At 34.2% G+C, this 19727-nt stretch overlaps 1 protein-coding gene across 1 annotated transcript; it reads right to left on the bottom strand.

The window, feature by feature from the left end:
- Positions 1-2757: 2757 nt before the first annotated feature.
- On the bottom strand, positions 2758-18483 carry LOC128241621 (lupus La protein homolog). The gene is made up of 12 exons (XM_052958635.1): positions 18268-18483; positions 15038-15107; positions 13767-13873; positions 11504-11605; positions 10808-10915; positions 9963-10066; positions 9434-9505; positions 7926-8100; positions 7352-7469; positions 6456-6571; positions 5534-5576; positions 2758-4679 (listed from the first exon to the last, which is right to left on the bottom strand). The coding sequence occupies exons 1-12, from the start codon at positions 18316-18318 to the stop codon at positions 4618-4620; spliced, it is 1128 nt and encodes a 375-aa protein (XP_052814595.1). The 5' UTR covers positions 18319-18483; the 3' UTR covers positions 2758-4617.
- Between the last annotated feature and the right edge of the window lie 1244 nt (positions 18484-19727).

The raw sequence follows: 19727 nt of genomic DNA, 5'->3' as shown, positions 1-19727 counted from the left end.
ATTGCAGAAAACAATACAATTAAAATAAAACAAAATATTGGGTTTTTAGTGGGGTGAGAACCCACGCAGGTAAAGTCAAGAACGCCCCCCCCCCCACGCAACAAATCAGTTAGTGGCTGTTGTAAATTGTGATATTCAAAGACGATATTTGAGCAAATATCAATATTGCTAGTGTCCTGGTGTCCGTATATTAGTTTTAACCCTCCTAATGATTTGCCGCACTTTATTTCGTAATGGAAAAGTGAATTTTACAAACCATGAGCGAGTCCATGTAAATAGCACAAGTCGTTTTAATAAAAGTACAATATATAATGATCACAAGAAAAACAGTTCGAATTCAAGGGAGAATCAAAATCAAGTTAACAACATAAATTATAGAAACGCCACAATGCGACAAAACCATGTTTCAGCTTAGGAAATCTGGAAATTATCTTCGCAAATTAAAGGTTTGTGGGACTTTAAGAACACAAGGATCTAAATTTTACCCTTTCTTTTTCGTATCAAAACAAAATACAACCTTAAATGTATATTATTACCCATAATGCAATCCCAAGATTTGTTTCCGACTACCAAGTTTAATCACTTCTAATTATCAATAATTTTTTTCAGTTTTAGCATCTCGACATTGTCCCAAAATCCAATCCCAAAGTACGTCTTCACATGAGCTTACTACATGCCCAGTTTCGTCTGTATACAAGTACGTATTCACATGAGCTTACTGCATGCCCAGTTTCGTCTGTATACATGTACGTCTTCACATGAGCTTACTACATGCCCAGTTTCGTCTGTATACATGTACGTCTTCACATGAGCTTACTACATGCCCAGTTTCGTCAGTATACATGTACGTCTTCACATGAGCTTACTGCATGCCCAGTTTCGTCTGTATACATGTACGTCTTCACATGAGCTTACTACATGCCCAGTTTCGTCTGTATACATGTACGTCTTCACATGAGCTTACTACATGCCCAGTTTCGTCTGTATACATGTACGTCTTCACATGAGCTTACTACATGCCCAGTTTCGTCTGTATACATGTACGTCATTCCATAGTGACTATTAAGCGGAAACCATTTTTCTATTTTAGTGACTGTGACCTTGACTTTGACCCAAACGCCCACAAATGTTCTCCAATCCCAAGGTATGTCTTCATATCAAGGGCCTATCACACCTAGCCGATTTGACTCGCCGGCGATATACCGGAGCTCAAATTTGGCGATTTTCGGGAATCGGTACTTGTACAGTAGCGCAATGGTATCACAACGTAATTTAACGTAAATAATGGTAGTACATCTTCACAACATCGGCCAACAAATTAACATCGGTCGGAGACGGTATAATTTTTTTAACATGCTTAACAATTCTGCCGTTGCGCTGCCGGGGCGAGCATCGGGACTACAACGGCAGTACTCCGGTATGGTTTCGTTAGTGTCGGTCAGGTACAGGAAGCGCCACGTAATGGATCGGCGGCTCTCCGGTGCCCTAAAAGTGTACCGTACTGGTACAAATGTGATACCGTGGTCCGTACTACTACCGTTCTAATACAGTACAGTGGTAAAACCATGGCAGTGCAACGTCATCAAACCGCTATAGCTCCGGTCAGCGATGGTACATCGGTTGAGCAACGGCGGCGCTTGGGTATAAAATCGGTGACAGAAGTGGTATTTCGGTAACAAATCGGCTTTAATGCCGGAACTACATATGTATTGCTACGGCCAACTGTGAATTTTTGAGTCCTTTCTTGACGAAACTCTGTCGATTTTCTCGCTGTTGTTAATTGTGTGCTCCAATATAGGCCCGGTCATGGAATTATCAAAATACACCATTTACATTATTAAGCAAATGAGTGGATTTCTTTTTATTTAAAATAACAACGACTTTGACCTTTCCTTCAACGACCCTAATTGCTATACGCCAAGTTTCAACGCTAAGCATCATTCATTACTTAAGTTATTGAGAGAAAACCATGTTCTAGTAACAACGACCTTGACCTTCACCACGATGACTCAAAATGCAATCCAAAGGTACGTTTTTACATGAACATTCTGCATGTCAAGTTTTAACACAATGTATAATTCATTACTGAAGCAATTGAGTGGAAACCATGTTTTAGTAACAACGACCTTGACCTTTACCACGATGACCCCAAAAGCAATCCAAAGGTACGTTTTTACATGAACTTTCTACATGTCAAGTCTCAACACTGCATCATTCATTACTGAAGCAATTGAGTGGAAACCATGTTTTAGCAACAACGACCTTGACCTTTACCACGATGACCCCAAATGCAATCCAAAGGTACGTTTTTACATGAACTTTCTACATGTCAAGTTTTAACACTATGCATTATTCATTACTCTAGTAAATGAGTGGAAACTCATGTTTTAGTAACAGCGACATTGACCACAACTACAATCAAAATACTTCCATTTCAATCTATCGACCCTTTCACGACTTATCGTCCGCACACAACCAACACCGACTGACAAACAAGCTCACTTCCATATACCCCACCCCAAACTATGTTTTAGGGAGATACTAAATTGATGTCCATTAGCAAATGTCTAATGGGATAAGTGTCGGGAAAAACTATTTCTTAAAAATGTTCGTGAAACTGGCTCATATGCCAAGCGGACATATACTTAAAACATAAATATGAAATCGGCGATATGATCTTTCGTAATTATTTTGAAATGTTAGAAATATGAATGAATGCATGGGTTACAATGCATGAAGAATATACAAAAACTAAGCTTTATTTCTATTATAATTTTTATTCAGTATCATTTGCACATGTATGGACTTAGAACTGACATACACCGTCCTAGAAAACAGATTCAATATGGAACTCACAAAATGATTTGACTAATTTGCCTGAAAATAGTCTTGTAATGTTTTAAGCGTTTGCAATTTATTCACATATGCAAAATAGCTAAAACATGAACATGAACAATTCTTAATGATAATGACAATGAAATGACCCTATTTCATATTTTATGTACACAGAACATGAACAGTTTTCTTAACTGTCAATATACATTCTATATACTTATTGTCTGTGATAAAATGTGTACCAAATTTTATTTCAATATCTTGTAACATTTTGTGTTATAACCAAGTTAAACGTTTTTTTCACAAACACTGCGATTATACCTAACAAATATGATGTTTACATAAATGTCCAGTAATACAATGATGCACATTTTCAACATAAAGATGACTTTCATAAGATAAAAGACAACTTTGAAAATAAGAGATGATGCATAAATTATATACAGAAATGTTGATGAAGCAATTACTTATATAACTATTAATGTACCTGCAGACGAAAAAAATCAAGGAACTTGCAAACTATTTCAAATACTATCCAATTTTCTACAAAGAAAAAAAAGTAAAATATTTTTTATATGGTATAATTATTCTATGACCATGCAAGATGACATTTTGTTTGCCAAACAAACTCATTATTATTTGAAGCCTTGTATTTAGTATGTTAATACCCCCTGTTTAGTACAACAATCATCATGTTTCTCAATAAAAAATCCATATATTCTGTTGATGATTGCAAAATTCACCACCTGACAATTGTCAGTCATGTGATTCCTTTGACAACCAACATTCTAATTAAATTTTTCTCTGACATATTATTTCAATTTGAAAATACACAAATTTAAGGCATCTGATACACATACAAGTGAAATTTGAAGGGTTTTATGTGCATGAAAAAATAATATATCAAACAAGCTTTTTGTTTTTGAACAATAGAACCTAGTTTTTTTTAGCTGATATAACTTCATTGAGCCAATGACTAAATTTTCAAAATATATCTTTAAGGCAGTAGTCTCCATTTGACTGCAAATGACAGTCACTTAAAAACTCATTTCCATTTTGGAATTTAACTTACAATTTTACCTTGATCGAGGACACATAACTTGGTCAAGTCACAATGCAACGAATGGATGCGGGCTGAACTTTTTAAACTCTAAAACAACATCCTTGAACAATTGCAAAATATATTATTTCAAATCAAATTTAGATGAAAATAAAGAGATAAGAGCAAACTGCACTAACCATAATAATTTTTAAATGCATTATGTGGTATTGGTCAATAATTTCACATATCAGTTATCAAAAAGCATTTTTTTCAAATGATTTAAGCAACTAATGTTTGTCACCAGACATCATATTTGAACATTCTGAGAAAAACAAGTTCACTTTTGGGTCAGATCCCTTAAAATTGTATTATCATATTGCCCTATAACACTCTCAAGGTAAGTATCAATTTCAGGTATTATTAGTTTTAATTTTCTTGGTTCCATATTAAATGTATCAATTAACATCCAATAATAGATGATATAAAAGCTTGTGAAATGTCTTCACCTTAATATGAGCATACCACTGCAATAACAATTCAGAAAAGGCATGATTTGAAATAAACACTTTCACTGCTATATTCACTTTTAATTAAAAATGTATTCCTTTACATACTCAATCTTTACTGTACAACATTACAGTTATCCATTGTGGAATGGTATGTAAAAAAACAAACTGTTTTCCAAAGTTCAAAACTGCATTTTGGTAGCAGCCCTGGATAGTCTAAAACACAATGTGTCTCTACGAGTCCCCAACTTTAGCCTGCTTGGCTGCTGGTTCACCGTTAGCCTTCTCTCCTCCACCTGAAAAACAATTAGTATAAGTTAACCGTAATTACATTCTTCCCATTTTCAAGCTTTGATAGGATTCTTAGAAAGACAGTCTATTTCTAAAACATTAAAATATTTCAGAACAATTTTTTACTAATTTCAAAAGCATCTATAATGAGATTTATGTTTGTTTTCAAAAAAGTGTCACAAAACTATAATTCCCCGAATTGTAAGACTAACAAAACTATAATTCAGTGAATTGTATGTGTTGCCAGTTGGGAGCACACATCATAATTAAACCCAATATATACCACTTCCAATATAAAATGGACCCTGACCTTTGACCTATTGATCTCAAAACCATGTAAAATCAACCCTGACCTTTGACCTACAGTCTACTGATTTCAAAACCATGTAAAATGGACCCTGACCTTTGATCTACTGATCTCAAAACCAAGTAAAAGGGACCCCAACCATTGACCTACTGATTTCAAAACCATGTAAAAGGGACCGTGACCTTTGACCTACTGATCACAAAACCATGTAAAAGGCACAGTGACCTTTGATCTACTGATCACAAAACCATGTAAAATGGACTCTGAGCTTTGACCTTCTGATCACAAAACCATGTAAAAGGGACCATGACCTTTAACCTGCTGATCACAAAACCATGTAAAATGGACTCTGAGCTTTGATCTACTGATCACAAAACCATGTAAAAGGGACCCTGGCCTTTGCCCTACTGATCTCAAAACCAAAAGGGTATCTCTAGTTGTCATCAGAAACCAAGTTTTTCAATAAGAAGTCTACCTGATATCATTATGAAGCAATTCTTAAAATTTCAAAAACTTTTTTTCTCATGGAAATTATTCGCGCAGAAAACATACCATCCCCTCCTGTGTTCTTCCCTCGTTTGTCATCTCGGACACGCTGTAAAATTAAACATTTTAATTTAGTATGTGTAAACAGCTTAATTTCTTGTGTAAAAAGGCTTTTTTAGTGAATGCATGGTAAAAATAACATTTTTTGAAATCTGAAATGGCTTTGACATGTGAAAATCTTGTCTCTCCAGTATTTTCTCCATGTAAAGAAAGTTTAGGCAAAAGAACGCAATATGATGCCATCGTTTGTCGATTTTTCAAAACCCAACGACAACAAGGCAATCAAAATACCTCGACCTTTATTTCTTCGAGAAGAAGAACTTCAAACAGTCAGCATAATAAACGCGGTTTTCGTGCAAGTAGGAGTGTTCAGTCTTTTGTTTTTCTAAAAATGTTTCTGGCATGTATATAATTAGCTTCAGATTTTATATACATTGTACGAAGGGCTATTCTTTAAAAATCTGAATTTTTGAGGTTGTTATGTATATAGGGTTACAGACATTTAAGTACATTATATATATACAGTTGTTTTCGATAAATCTATATTTATTTAAAAATCACAGACTGGAATGAAATAACTTTCATTTTTTTTTTTTACATATATGAAATGTTTAGTTTATGGTGAGTCATCCATCAATAGGATGCAGTGATGTGTTAATGTATTTTAGATTTTAACATGGAGATTATTTCAATGTTTAATTTATAACGATTAACAATTATTCTATTTTTGCATGGATTATATATTTAAATAACACCATAATTACACTACATTTATAAAATGATATAATAAAGGGAGATAATAAAACCCCCCACTTTATTATGATTATATATATAGCAATGTTATTTGTTGGTTTGTTAAATAACATAAGTTCTGACTGAAACTGCATTTATGTGACAGTGTGTGATGAAATATTTAAATAGCAGCTACCTTGCTTGGTCTCTTTCCGAAGCGGCTTTTCCCCTTCTGGTTGCGTCGCTGGTTACCAGACATCCTGTTTCTGATATCTTGAAACATTTTCTTCCATCGAGCAGCCTCCTCCTCGCCTAAAAATAGATCACACATAATTTCTTACATTTTTGCCAACTGGTACAGGTCCCAATGAGTTATGAAAACAGCGACACTAAGTTATCAAAGTTAGGTTTTTAAAACACTGACAATTGAAAAATCGCTAGAAATCAACGCAATTACTTGATTTGACTGCTATGATATCAAAATACACCAAATTAATAAGAGTCCATTCTGAAAATTATGGAGGGAAAAGGATGTACAGTATAATATATATAATCATTTTCTAAATTGTAATTTTTTTCTACCACTTTGGGGCCTAATTTTAGTTCCAGTCAATGTACGTAAAGGGTCAAAAAGATAACATCAAATCTTCTTTCATTAAGATTGAATGAAAGCTTTGAAATAGTCTCAGGAAGCCTTCTCAGGTTAGGGCAACGGTCTGTAAAATACTAGATAGGGTAGTGACAATTTTTTTTTTTGAGTCGAGTCAAAACAGCAAAACAACTTGTGCATGCTTACCATGACATTTTGGTATATTGCATATTATATAATTAAAACAGTATGTTTTTAATTATAATCAACACGAATGGGCAACTCAAAGTCAGATTTTTTTATCTAGGGTCAAGGGGTCTTGCCAAGTAGAGTTGGGTTACCCTAAACACAGGTATTTTTTAAGCCTGAACTACCAATGTTATAAAAGAGCACCAGAATTTCAATGTTCCACATGATTGTTATTTTATTATAAAAATGGAAAAAAAAAATCAAAGGGCAAAAATCATTTTTTTAAAAAATCAAAATTATTAGATATCACATACCTTCGAGCACTCTGTTTTCAAGAGTTTTTCCGTTCAATTCAACCTTGCCGTCCATTGCAGCTGTAACTTTTTCCAAAACATCAGTAGCCTTGTTTTCCTGGTCATAACGCACCCAGGCCTGAAAAAGCAATATAATAAAGATGATACCAATTGTTTTTCCATGTTTTAAATTCTGATCACATAAACAAATTTTTCAGCTGGAGTTGTCGGACATGCTACAGGTTTCAACAAATTTTGGGGCTTTTGTGCTGTTTTTTTCTGTCCACTTGCAAAATTCTTCTTTTAAGAAAATATAACACTAAATTCCCCTTTCTCAGGGCCCCTGCCCCGTTCCCTAAATGTTAAGACAGTGCCGTGCCACACAAGTAAATGACGGCATTGTGAACATATGTATCAAGTTCCATATTCAACCTTTCAACCTCTTTTTAATGATGTTGAAGACAATGTCACCAAACTACGGTATGACAATAACTCAGCTTTTCAAAAAACATACTGATCCAAAGAAAATTTTCATTTTTTTATAAGTTATAACAAAGGATTAACTAATTATTGATCACGTAGGTTTAATATTTACCTCAGGGTCGCCTTTGTTAAAGTCCACCCAGGCAATCGGCCCATAATCTCCAAGCAGATTTTTAATGTCTTCGCGTGTGGTCTTATCATCGAAACCCTTCATGTGGAGTATAGCCCCCTTTGTAAGTTCATTTTTAAAGTTTCGTTCCTCATCCTTGTGTTGCCTTTCTGATGCACTGTAATACAGGAGCATAATTCTTAATTTAGATTACTGTTTTTTTATTGACTTTTGGGCCAAATTTCGGCTTCATTTACCACCTTAAAAAGTATACATTTTCCCCCAATTTTGTTAAAAGCCCCCAAGAGGTTTCTCGTTTTATACAAAACAAGAGCCGTCGTAAGACAGCGCGCTCTACTACGCCGCTTTGACTTAGAATACAATAACGATGTAATAATACCAATCAGGGGCCATAATTTGTATAAAAGATAATATGGAGTTATCTAACCTCATTATGTGATGGCTCTGAACATCTGTGTGAAGTATTAAGTCAATTGAATGAATGGTATTGGAGTTTTAAGTGAAAATCCCAACTTGCCCTAAAACTTTAACCTGCCCTAAAACTTTAACCTAAGTCAATCAGGGGCCATAACTTGTATTAAGGATAATATGGAGTTATGTAAGCTCATTGTGGGATGGTCCTGAACAACTGTGTGAAGTATTAAGTCAATTGAACAAAGGATATAGAAGTTATTAATAAATATTCCAACTTGCCCTAAAACTTTAACCCAAGTTCCATAGTCAATCAGGGGCCATAATCTGTGTAAAGAATAATATGGAGTTATCTCACCTCATCATGTGATGGCCCTGAACAACTGTGTGAAGTATTAAGTCAATTGAATGTAGGGTATTGGACTTATAAGTGAAAATCCCAACTTGCCCTAAAACTTTAACCGGACGCCGACGCTGGGGCGAGTAGTATAGCCCACCTATTCTTCGAATAGTCGAGCTAAAAACCCAGAACTGATTTGAACAAAAAATAGTTCAGATATATGCATTTTTTTGGCCTTAAATATGCTTCAACTATAATCCAGTTGAAATGTATTATGTTAATGTGATTATCTATTCACACACAATAATTCATTAAACACCTGTTTGGTTTTAGAATACCCTGAGTAAATAAATATTTGTATTTATCAACGTGCAAAATTTCATTCAATTCCTACTGATAGTTTCCAAAGTATTCTTTGTACAAATTCTTTTTAATAAAATTCAAAAAGTTTGAATTAATTCCTTTGAAAAATCACTAAGATATTGAGAACTCTGTGAATACAATATATTGCCTGTCTGAAGCACTTGTAATTTTTCTAGTGAAGGTCACCATGACCTTGTTCGATTATCCAAAAAATGTAAACAATGTGCCTGCCAAGTGTGAGGACTCTACATCAAGCCATTCAAAAGTAATTGAATGAGAACGCCCATATTTTTTCTAGTCAAGGCCACCATGACCTTGACATTTGACCTATTGACCTCTAAATCAACACCGACTCTATATATATACCGGTACATACTCTGATTTCTTTTTCTCCTTCTGTTCCTGCAGCTGTTTCTTGGCCTCTGTTTTTTCCTTCCAGTAATCTACCCTGTAAAAATACGGAAGGGAAGATATGTAATCTTGAGCTATTAAAACCACTACCAAACTTATCAGCCCCGATTGTTGGTGAAACATAAATGATATTTTCATAACACAATTACACTTAATTATTTGAGGCCAAAAAAATTGGTTTGGTTAAGGTTGAAAACAAGTAGGGTAGGTAGGCTTTTTTAAAAATTATATAAGAAGGTCATTTAAATCATTGGAGAATGGTGTTTAAGTAATATTGTGTATGAAGGGTTAAAGGTTTAAACTTCATATAATAACACACTTTTATATTTTATTTTTTTTACCAACTGACTATAAAAACAGTAGGGTCAGCAATGATTTCATACATGTAGGTAGGGTCGGGTAACCCAAACAAAATGTATTATTTTTTTAGGCCTGATTTATCGAACACTAGTATAAAATAGAATAATTTTGATATCTTGAAATTTTAGACTTACTTCAACATTCTTTTCTCCAGTACAGTGTCCTTGTATTTAACTTCTTCTGCCGTCAGAAACTTCTTGACAGCTTCATCTCCATGGAACACCACAAATACTGAACCCTGTGAGAAACATTTTAAGGTAAATTATAAAAAAAAATACAAAAAACAAAAACTGTGATATATTTACTGCTTAATTGATATTTTACTCCATTTGTTTCCATTTTTTTGAAGTACAGGAAAAAAGGCCCTAGTATTCAGGGCTTTTTCTATAGTACCCACGGGTCCGAATATCAGACCCATTCCCAAAGCAAAATAGAAGATATTTTTCCCAATCTTCAGAAAAATATCCCAATCCGGAAATTCTTTTTTTTTTTTTTTTTAGAATTTCTCTTTACCTGTACTGGTTCATTTGCAATATCCTAATAATTTATGAGATGTGAAGTTTTTTTGGTAATTGAACTTGGAAAATGTTGATTTCAATCACATTCAGGGATATAAAATATTATCTGTCATGATTTATTGCAATAGATATTTACACCCCAAGGATTGATATTTCAGCCATTGTGGGTCTTTTAAAGGGAAAATAAACTAATATTAAATCATTTCCTAATTCACAGGAGACTAGACAGCTTTTTCTTTTCACTGTAAAATTTCCCAATTTCCGCATTTTCATGACGCAATATTTCCCAAAATGTCTAGGGTCTTTTTCCCAAAATGGTCAGAAAAAGCCCTGGTATTTAAAAGGTTTTTGCATGACGCTGCCACTGAAGACACCTAAGCAATCACAAAAGCCGACTTAATATCGACATACAAATGAGATAATTTGTGCAACAAACTGTTCTGACTTAATAATAAAAATACCTTGAACTTTTTGTGAACATCTTTCCTCATCTGAATATTATCGCACGGCCCGAACGACTCAAAGTACTCCTGTAAATCCTCCAGCTTAGCATCTTTAGGGAACTCTTTCTGAAAGACAAAATAAAATTCATTTTCAAGGTTTTCAAGTTAAACAGTCTTTTACAAATTTTTCAGCAAACAATTTGTGAGTCCAAGGCTTGCTGACTTAGGCTTATTTCGACATGTTGCAACTTCAAAAGACTGTAAAAACCTGAGCAATAATTCTAATAACTAGGTATGTTCAAATGATTGATAATATTCAAAAATTGATTGGTTGGGCCTGATATTGGAAACAATCAATTGTATTTGGTGATAATTGTTTATCGTTTCAACTAGCGAAATGCTTTTCTTCTTTCCTCTCCTTACTTGTGTTCGGATCACGTCTGCCAATTTTCTCCTTTGAGTTCATTTTAATATACATTCGGAAGTGTCCAGTTGTTATTGTTTACAATATGGACAAATGCAACAAAAACACTAAATAACTTCAAACATATAAAGCATAGTCAAGGATATTGGGTTTTTGTACACGAATAAAACTTCAATCAAGGTCTTTTCAATCATCAGTTACTTGAGTGGAACCAATTATCGATAGTCAAACAGGAACCGATTCCCAACACTAAATTATACAAATTTCCCTTTCTTCATTAGCATACTCACAGCATAAACAGATCTGTTGTTGATTTCAAGACGTCTCGCCTCCGTGTTTTCAGGAATCGGGTTATCGGGATGTCGACGCAGTTTGGAGCCATCTTCGCTCACCTGCAGAGTACAAAAAAGTAGCTGTACAGAAAAGATTACGGCTGACAATAGTTGACCAAGAAATCTTTAGAATTTTAACTTCTAAAAAAGCTGCATGAACATGAAGCTTACAGCATACAACAGCTGTTTAAGTTTGTAGAATTGTAAAACATTTATATAAAGGTGCTTAATAGCATATAATGGTTTTCCAAGAAGTGAGCAGAATTTTTAAATTTATAAAAAGCTAGGTTTACGGTACACGATTGTGGTCCAAGATTGCATAGTTCAACATTTATAAAATTAAAAAGCTATTTTCTTTGAAAATACAAATTGGTACAACTACATGTTAGTTCAATAAAATGTACATTGACATTAAAAAATGGCATATTTTATCAAGCACTTCATTTAGATTTTTGCTATTCATGACAACACACAGTACATGTGTACTTGACATAGGCCAAAACTATCTCAATGCTTGTGAAAAAAGTGTCAAATAAAGACACAATTTCCTAACAAGAGGCCCAAAAGGGCCTATGCTCTACTGGCATGGCTTTTGTGGTCATATCAATCCAGAGCATGTATGTATGGGTAAAAGGCAACAGACATATAGTTTATGTTTTGTGTTTGGGTTACCTGAAAACGTAGCACGTTCAACATCTGAGCCCAGAAAGTATTGTAAGCAGATTAGTTGCATGAACTATTTTAATATGTGCCAAGTAAAAGTCATCTGACAAAAAAAAATGCTTTCAAAACTGTACTCATAGTAAAATTTTCTGTAGTTTTAAAAGTTAAAAAAAGTTGGTCAAAAGGTCAAAATCAAGGGCATCCTAGGACAACATTGATCAATTTGAACAAACATTCACAATCAGTTGTGCTGAGATGGATGCACGAACACACAAAAAGATTTTCAAACCTTTCTAGATTTATGTTTACCAAACCTGTGAACCCAGGGTGTGGCCAGTAATGACACCAGGTGCATAACTTAAACATTCACAACCAATTTTGTTAAGATGAATGTGCAAACTACAGAACTTAAAGCTAAAAAATGGCCTTTGGGCTTTCAACAAGAACAAGGCAGAGTAATTCACAAAATCAAATGCAGAAGCAAAAAGCAAATTGTCTCTCAAAATCCTAGACTTGCAAATTGTCTCCCATAACTCTAGACTTGAATTTACATGTACATGTAAACTTGGCTAAAAATAGAATTCGCTCGTGCAGACCTGGCTAAAAATAGAAATTTTTTAAAACTTTCATGGCCCATAATCTAGGCATTCATGGGCAGATCTTGCTGGTTTTCGAAAGGAACCGAGCTGTAATGGATATCTAGATACTGTACAAGTTTCATCAAGATACAATCAAAACTGAAGACTGTATCGTGTTCACAAGCAATTGTTTACAGACACACGAATGCACGACCGCACGGACTGCATGGATGCACATACTACGTACACATTACCATCGCATAAGCTCTTCTGGCCTTTGGCTAGTAGAGCTAAAAATCTAAAAACATTTTTTAAGCAGTACCAATTAACCATCTTGCGACCTTTTTGGACAACCCTCACGTTAAATACTTAGTTTTGAACAGAACGTTTTTAAGTTTGTAAAGAGAGGTATGCCTTAAAAGAAGTCAGTGCAACACATTTGTCATATTTTAAGTTTAATATGGGACATGTGCCATTGTCATTGTAAATAAGGTTCACCAAGTTTCATGTCAATTAAAATATCTTAAATGTTTTTATAGTAAGTATTATCTTGACACAAACAGCCTGAATGATTTCTCTGCTAACTTTGACACTTCCTACTTCTCTGTGATAGAGAGCTTAAAGCTGCACTCTCACAGATTTACCGTTTTTACAACTTTTTTTTTTTTGTCTTGGAAAGAGCAAATTTTTGCGTAAATATCTGCAAACCAATGATAAAAGATTGCTGACAAAAGATCAGATCGCAAATTTGCATATTTCCGTTCGAAAATTAGTTTTTATGGCTTAAACCGTTACTAACGGTTTAAGAAAAATGCATAAAACATCTAATTTTTTGTCAGCAGTCTTATATCACTGGTTTCCATGGATTTTTGCTCGAAAAATTGGCTCGTTCCAAGACCAAACAAAAAAAGTTGTCAAGATCGTAAATCCGTGAGAGTGCAGCTTTAAGACAGTCACAATCACAGTGTCAGAAAACATACCTCAATAAGACCATTTGTTGACTTCTTCACTGCTTCTGCGATGACTTTAATATCGTCGCTGATCTGTTTCAGCTTATTGAATTTGATCATCGTCTCAAACTGGACCCCTGAAATTGAATTGTAACAGCCAATGTCACTTGTCAGTTCCCTGTAGGAGTGCTGGTCAAGTTAACATTGATAAGTATTTTATCGAAAGAATGCTCTTTTAAATCTTTCAAATCCATTTACAGTGGGGGGGGGGGGGGGGGGGGGGGGGGGGGGGGGGGGGGGGGGGGGGGGGGGGGGGGGGGGGGGGGGGGGGGGGGGGGGGGAGGGTGTTTCTCTAACCATTTTGGGATATTAAAGAGTGTCATTTTTATGCAATTTACTTTTTTATCCCAAGGCCTTAAAAATACCTGTGTTTAGGGCAACCCCAGTCTACCTGACAAACCCCTTGACCCAGTAGGGCTTTTTTGGCCCTACATAAAAAAATCTTTAGATCTTTTAAATTTTAGTTGTTGACCATGAAATCCATTTGGTGTGGTTTACAATTAAAATCATAACTTATTCATTATTTGATATTTTAATTATCTGCGACTTGCTGTGCTATTTTTACTGGACTTACCCTATCTGGCATTTTTGAGAACGCTATGTAGCCCGAACCTCAGAAATAATATTTTTCGGCCAAAAAAAAGATACAAGATTGTAACATCTTATGCTTTTAAGGTTTTCAAAAAATCAAGAAAAATAACATTTGATGCCATTTCTAAGCGTCACCAGGGGATGTCCTTAACACTTGGTAACATTTTTACAGAGAAATGAAGAGACTGAGGTCTCAAAATGAAAAAAATAATATTTTTGAAATACTTTTTTAAATGGCATCTTCTAAAAAGGAAATTTTGATTGCAGTGTTTGGAACATTTCCAACAGGTACATTCTGCAGGTCTTTTAGATTCACTTTTTGAAAATTGATGGACAGACACTTTTCTTTCTCTTAAATTTGCCATTCTGACCGTATAATAAATCTTTTGGACATTTTTTATGTGCCTGACAACTTGGGCAGACTTAACAGTGTCTACATATTGGTAAAATACTATATTGTCTACATATTGGTAAAATATCATGTTTAATATTTTGGGGAAAATGGGCACCCTTTGGCAAGATAATTGAACCAAGAAAATCACTGTAGACTCACTTGAATCTCACTAAACAGATCAATGGAATTATCCCTAGATTGGGGCAACCCAAAATCCCCAAATTCAGGTAGGTGAAAAATAAATAAATGAACCTACAGCCATCATCTTCTTTTATCTGTTCCTGAAGGAAACGGTCTCTTGGGAGATTGTGGTCACCGAAATAGTACTGAAAATATAGAAAATTTTTTTAATCTTAAATTCATTTTAATATACTTATTTCTATTTTATTGAGCCAACACATCTTAATTATAAATCTTGTTTATAGTCATTATACTGGTTGAGTTTGTAAATCCGAACAGTCTATAAATACCGAACACCTGTTAAATCACGCGTTTGTTTACATCGATCAATAATTCGATGATCTAGAATGATGCAAACGCTTGCCTAAGCAACAAATGCGAATTTTCGTCAAGTTTAGGTGAGTATTTTTCTTATAAATCCCTGTCAAACTCCTAATCAGGTGAAATGTAAATATGCAGCATGCGGGGAATGACGTCACAGATTTTAAATCGCACTGTAAGGCATAAAAAAAAAAATGATTTGTTTCTGGTTACATGCCCAAAAAATATTGGGTCGGTAGGTAGGTTTTTTTTTTTTTTCTGGCAGTCAACTTCAACATCTTCTTTTCTGCCATGTAACTCATCGAAAAGGTATTTTATAGGTTGTCCTTGTTCTACACACTTTGTTTGAATCCCAATGCACAATGAGTGCAAGGGTATACATTTACTGCAATCAGGCATGTTAATTTCGTCGCCATTCCGGTCTACTCAAGGGGCATTTTGTTGTCATGAAAAAAGAACTAACGCACCGGTTGGTGCTGGAAAAATATCTAGTTGTGAAATTTAGCAAATGGCATAAATTTCGGACAATTTTTTTCCGGATACCGGATTTTTTTGGCAAGTGATTTTTTTTTTGCAATAAAATATTTTAAGTCGGTAGCAAATAGAGTCGGTCGGGTAACCAGAAACAAACCTATTTTTTGTTTAGGCCTAATCAATATCATGGGTAAGCAGACAATGCGAATGTCCGTCGGACAGTCGGACATGTCCGGTATATTTTCATTTTGACCGACGAAACTTTTGTTTTGGTCGGTCACAATGTCCGGTGAAAAATTACAGTCAGCACCGTTTAATTTTCGGAAAATTTACTTTCAGTTTCTAAATAAATGTTCAGAGTTATTTTTAACTATTATATCATGATTATTTAGCGTGTTAATATGTGTATCACTATTTGTAAAGCCCGTTTCGACATGTTTCCGTAAAAGCCGATAAAACGCGTAAGGTTCCGATTTCAGCTCGTACTCTAATACTTTTATTTTACGGAAATGTTCGGAAATTACAAAATTCCGTATGTATTTATTTTCGGCGAAGTGGTTCCCAGCAATTGTGTTAATTTAAATATGATGATTAATATACCGAGCTGACTTTTTTCCGCTCTGTTTAACATTGCCAATAACAAGAACTCTTCTTTCGTTTTTGCATAAATCTTGTGTCTGAGTTTGACTTGTAGTACAATTCGTTACATTTTATAACAGTACTGTATCTTTAATTTAAAGATGAATTAAAAGAGTAAGATCTAGCTGTTCCATGGGTAGACGAACCAGATATGAGTTTTTTGGGGGGGGAGGCAAGGAAAGAAAAAAATTATGACATAAGATCCGAATATTGATTTTTTTACATGATGTTTAGCTTTTTTTGTAATTTATTATAGTACTGTAGGACAAATCTAACCAAAAAGATCTACTGGGCAGTTGCCTAATTCCGGATTTGCCTAAATATTCGGAAATCATTTAAAAAGCGTTTCGGCGACCGTGATCAATATCGAATGATCACAGTCTACGCAACTGACCTCCATAGCAACAGAAACAACACAAAAGTGCAGCTATTCGAGTATAACCCCAAAATAAATACCTCTAAACTTTCGCTTTCCTAAATGTCAATATTAAGTCACGTGGGGGATGACGTCACACAGCGCGAGCTTTTATATTGAGGTTCGACAGGGTTATCTTTAAACACTAGACCTACTATACGATGTTTATGACTTATCGTCAATCACGAAATACAATGCCAATTACATAAAAAGTAAATAAATGGACGATGTCATTGTTTTGTGTTGTGCAGCATTTGATATGAAAATGAAGCAAAAATGAAGCAGATTCGTACTTTAAAAATTATGCAAATTCGGACAAATTAGTAGTTCGGATACGCCGAAAATACACATACAAATACTTCAGAAAAGTATAAAATTTATATACAGGTTAAATATTTAATACATGATGTTCATTTAAGTAGCATTTAAATATTTGTATTGACTTAATAATGTTTACTGTGTTCTTTGAAAAAATCCGAATATTTAGGCACTGAATGCAGGTTTTTGGACGTCGTTTATGCCCTTATTTCGTACTGAATATTATATTATAGTTAATTGTTTTTTTCTTTTATTCTTTTTCAATTTTGGTTGATATAGTACCCAACATTTCTCTATTAAAATGTCATGGACTTATGTTCAGTAATTATGACATTATTTTAAGAAAACTTCAAAATTGATCCGGAATTAGGCAACTGCCCAGTAAACCTGTTATAATGGGGAATTACAAAACTTATTTAAAAAAGAGACTTAAAATCAAGGTTTAGGCTGAGGTAACTGAATACTGTTTGTAACATTGCGACAGGTAAAAATTTGGTGCGACAGGTAAACTTTCAGTGTTTACCTGTCGCAATGTCCTGTGAAGAAGAAAAAGTTTTCGCGTTGTCTGGGTAAGGAATGTTCTTAGATTTTTGAAGCAAGGGACACAACTCAAATTTTATACGATTAGATTTTGTCCGAGTTGATTCCCATTCCCATTGTGTGATTGATTAGAAATGAAAACAAACTATGACGGAATAGCAATCTATTTTTAGATAAAATATAATTTTAAAAGCGATCGGGATTTACATACTCCATTTCACCGATTGAATGGTGTTTTACTGCGCTTAAAATGAACGTTTTGAGTTTATGAATCAAACTATTTTGTGAATGTGTACTTCAGCAGAGGCTGAGGTTTGAATCAAACATTATTAAAGCCAAGTTTGAAGTTACTAGAACTAAAACTCGCAAAGATATTGTTAAAAAACTGTCAAAACTGTTCGGATTTACAAACTCGCCCAGTATAGGGAAGAAAAAAATGAGAAAAATCACACTCAAATCTGTTTCCTGGGTCGAAACCAGTACTCACGTAGTAATTGAAAAAGCCCTAACTGTGTTTTTTTCCAGTGGTCAAATACATCTAAACAACAAAGAAATGTTCACATCAATCTATTCTGTTTTGGAAAAGCGAAACAAATTACCTCTATTTGCCGTATTATTTTCTTTTCAAGATCACTTGTCTCTGTCGCCATTATGTTGCTTTGTTTTACAGCGATTAAACCTTTTTTCTAGGTAAAGGGTATAGTATATTGCACAATTGAACAATAACAAGGCTAATAAAATGCTAATTTCACAAAACCCACGTTGTTTTCATCATTTTTTAAATATCTAAAAGGCGCTTGCTATGTTACTTTCCTGTAAAGCGTTTCTAATGATCATTAAATTTCGAAATAAAACAAACGTTGTCAAACGGGTTACATTACACTATTGATATATGAAGTTAGTTTTCCAAATGTATCGCAGCAGTTACTTCTCTTTGAATACCAAACATCTGAAATCTGAATTTCTCTGGCTATTTTGCGATATCTTAGTTCTTGTTTTGAAATTATTGAATCTTTATTTATAAAAATAGACACTTGGTACAAATACATGTCCGTGCTTCCGGTAAACTACATGTTTAAGGTTTGCGCCTTCGGGTGCATGGTGGACAATATTGGGTGTAGGTGTGGTCCGTTATGGATAATTTGTACATGCATTGCACTGATAATGCCAAAATTCTAGAACGTAGCTCAGTGCTAATTTAAACCCAGTGTCTACTTTTGTAAAATAAAGTTTTATTGATGCATTGATTTACAAATGCACTTGTCTTCAAGGGCATGAATAAACATTATTTCGGCCTTGTTGTTGGCAGACCGATAGCTTCTTTTCGACAATATATAGAAAATGATACCAAGTGTCATTCTAAAGCTCTATGTAAAGATGGAGTGAACACCAAGAGTACGACTAAAGTTTAATGAAGATATGGAGTATATATTCAGCAGAGGCATATGGTGATTGAATTGACATTAAGTGTCTGTATGGAATTCTAATAATATGACAATTGTACGCATATCTATACCAAGAAAGAACAAACATTCCAATGCTTTCAACGCACTGCTTTTATAAAGGGTGTGTATCTTTGACTACATCCACTCCACTCCATGCTGCCTAGGCCGCACCTCCTTCCCACAATCTACACAAGGATAGTCCATTTTGCAACCCGAAACCGCATTATTTGAAGTCAGTTATGTAGCTAAGTGTGGACCGACTTTAATATTGTGCAAACTTAATCATTTGAAGTCAGTTATTAAGCTAAGTGTGAACCCACTTTAATCTTTCTTCAAAGGATTATTGCACAATGTGATAATTTAGATGACCTATCTTCTCTTATTAATAAGTCTTAAATATGTGTATATTAGTTTTTATATTTTAAAACATTTTAATTACCAACAAAATCTATTGTTTGATTAGCAATTATTTAAATGCAATACATTTTAAAAATATTACAACTTACCTTCAAATATAAATACAAATATCTTAAAAATATTATAAGTTACATTCAAATATCTTTAAAATATTACAACTTACCTTCAAATATAATTTCAAATAAAAAAAAGGAGTG

The sequence above is a fragment of the Mya arenaria genome, chromosome 7, assembly GCF_026914265.1.
Source record: "Mya arenaria isolate MELC-2E11 chromosome 7, ASM2691426v1".
Classification (NCBI taxonomy): domain Eukaryota; kingdom Metazoa; phylum Mollusca; class Bivalvia; order Myida; family Myidae; genus Mya; species Mya arenaria.
This window is presented reverse-complemented; position numbering and strand designations above follow the sequence as displayed.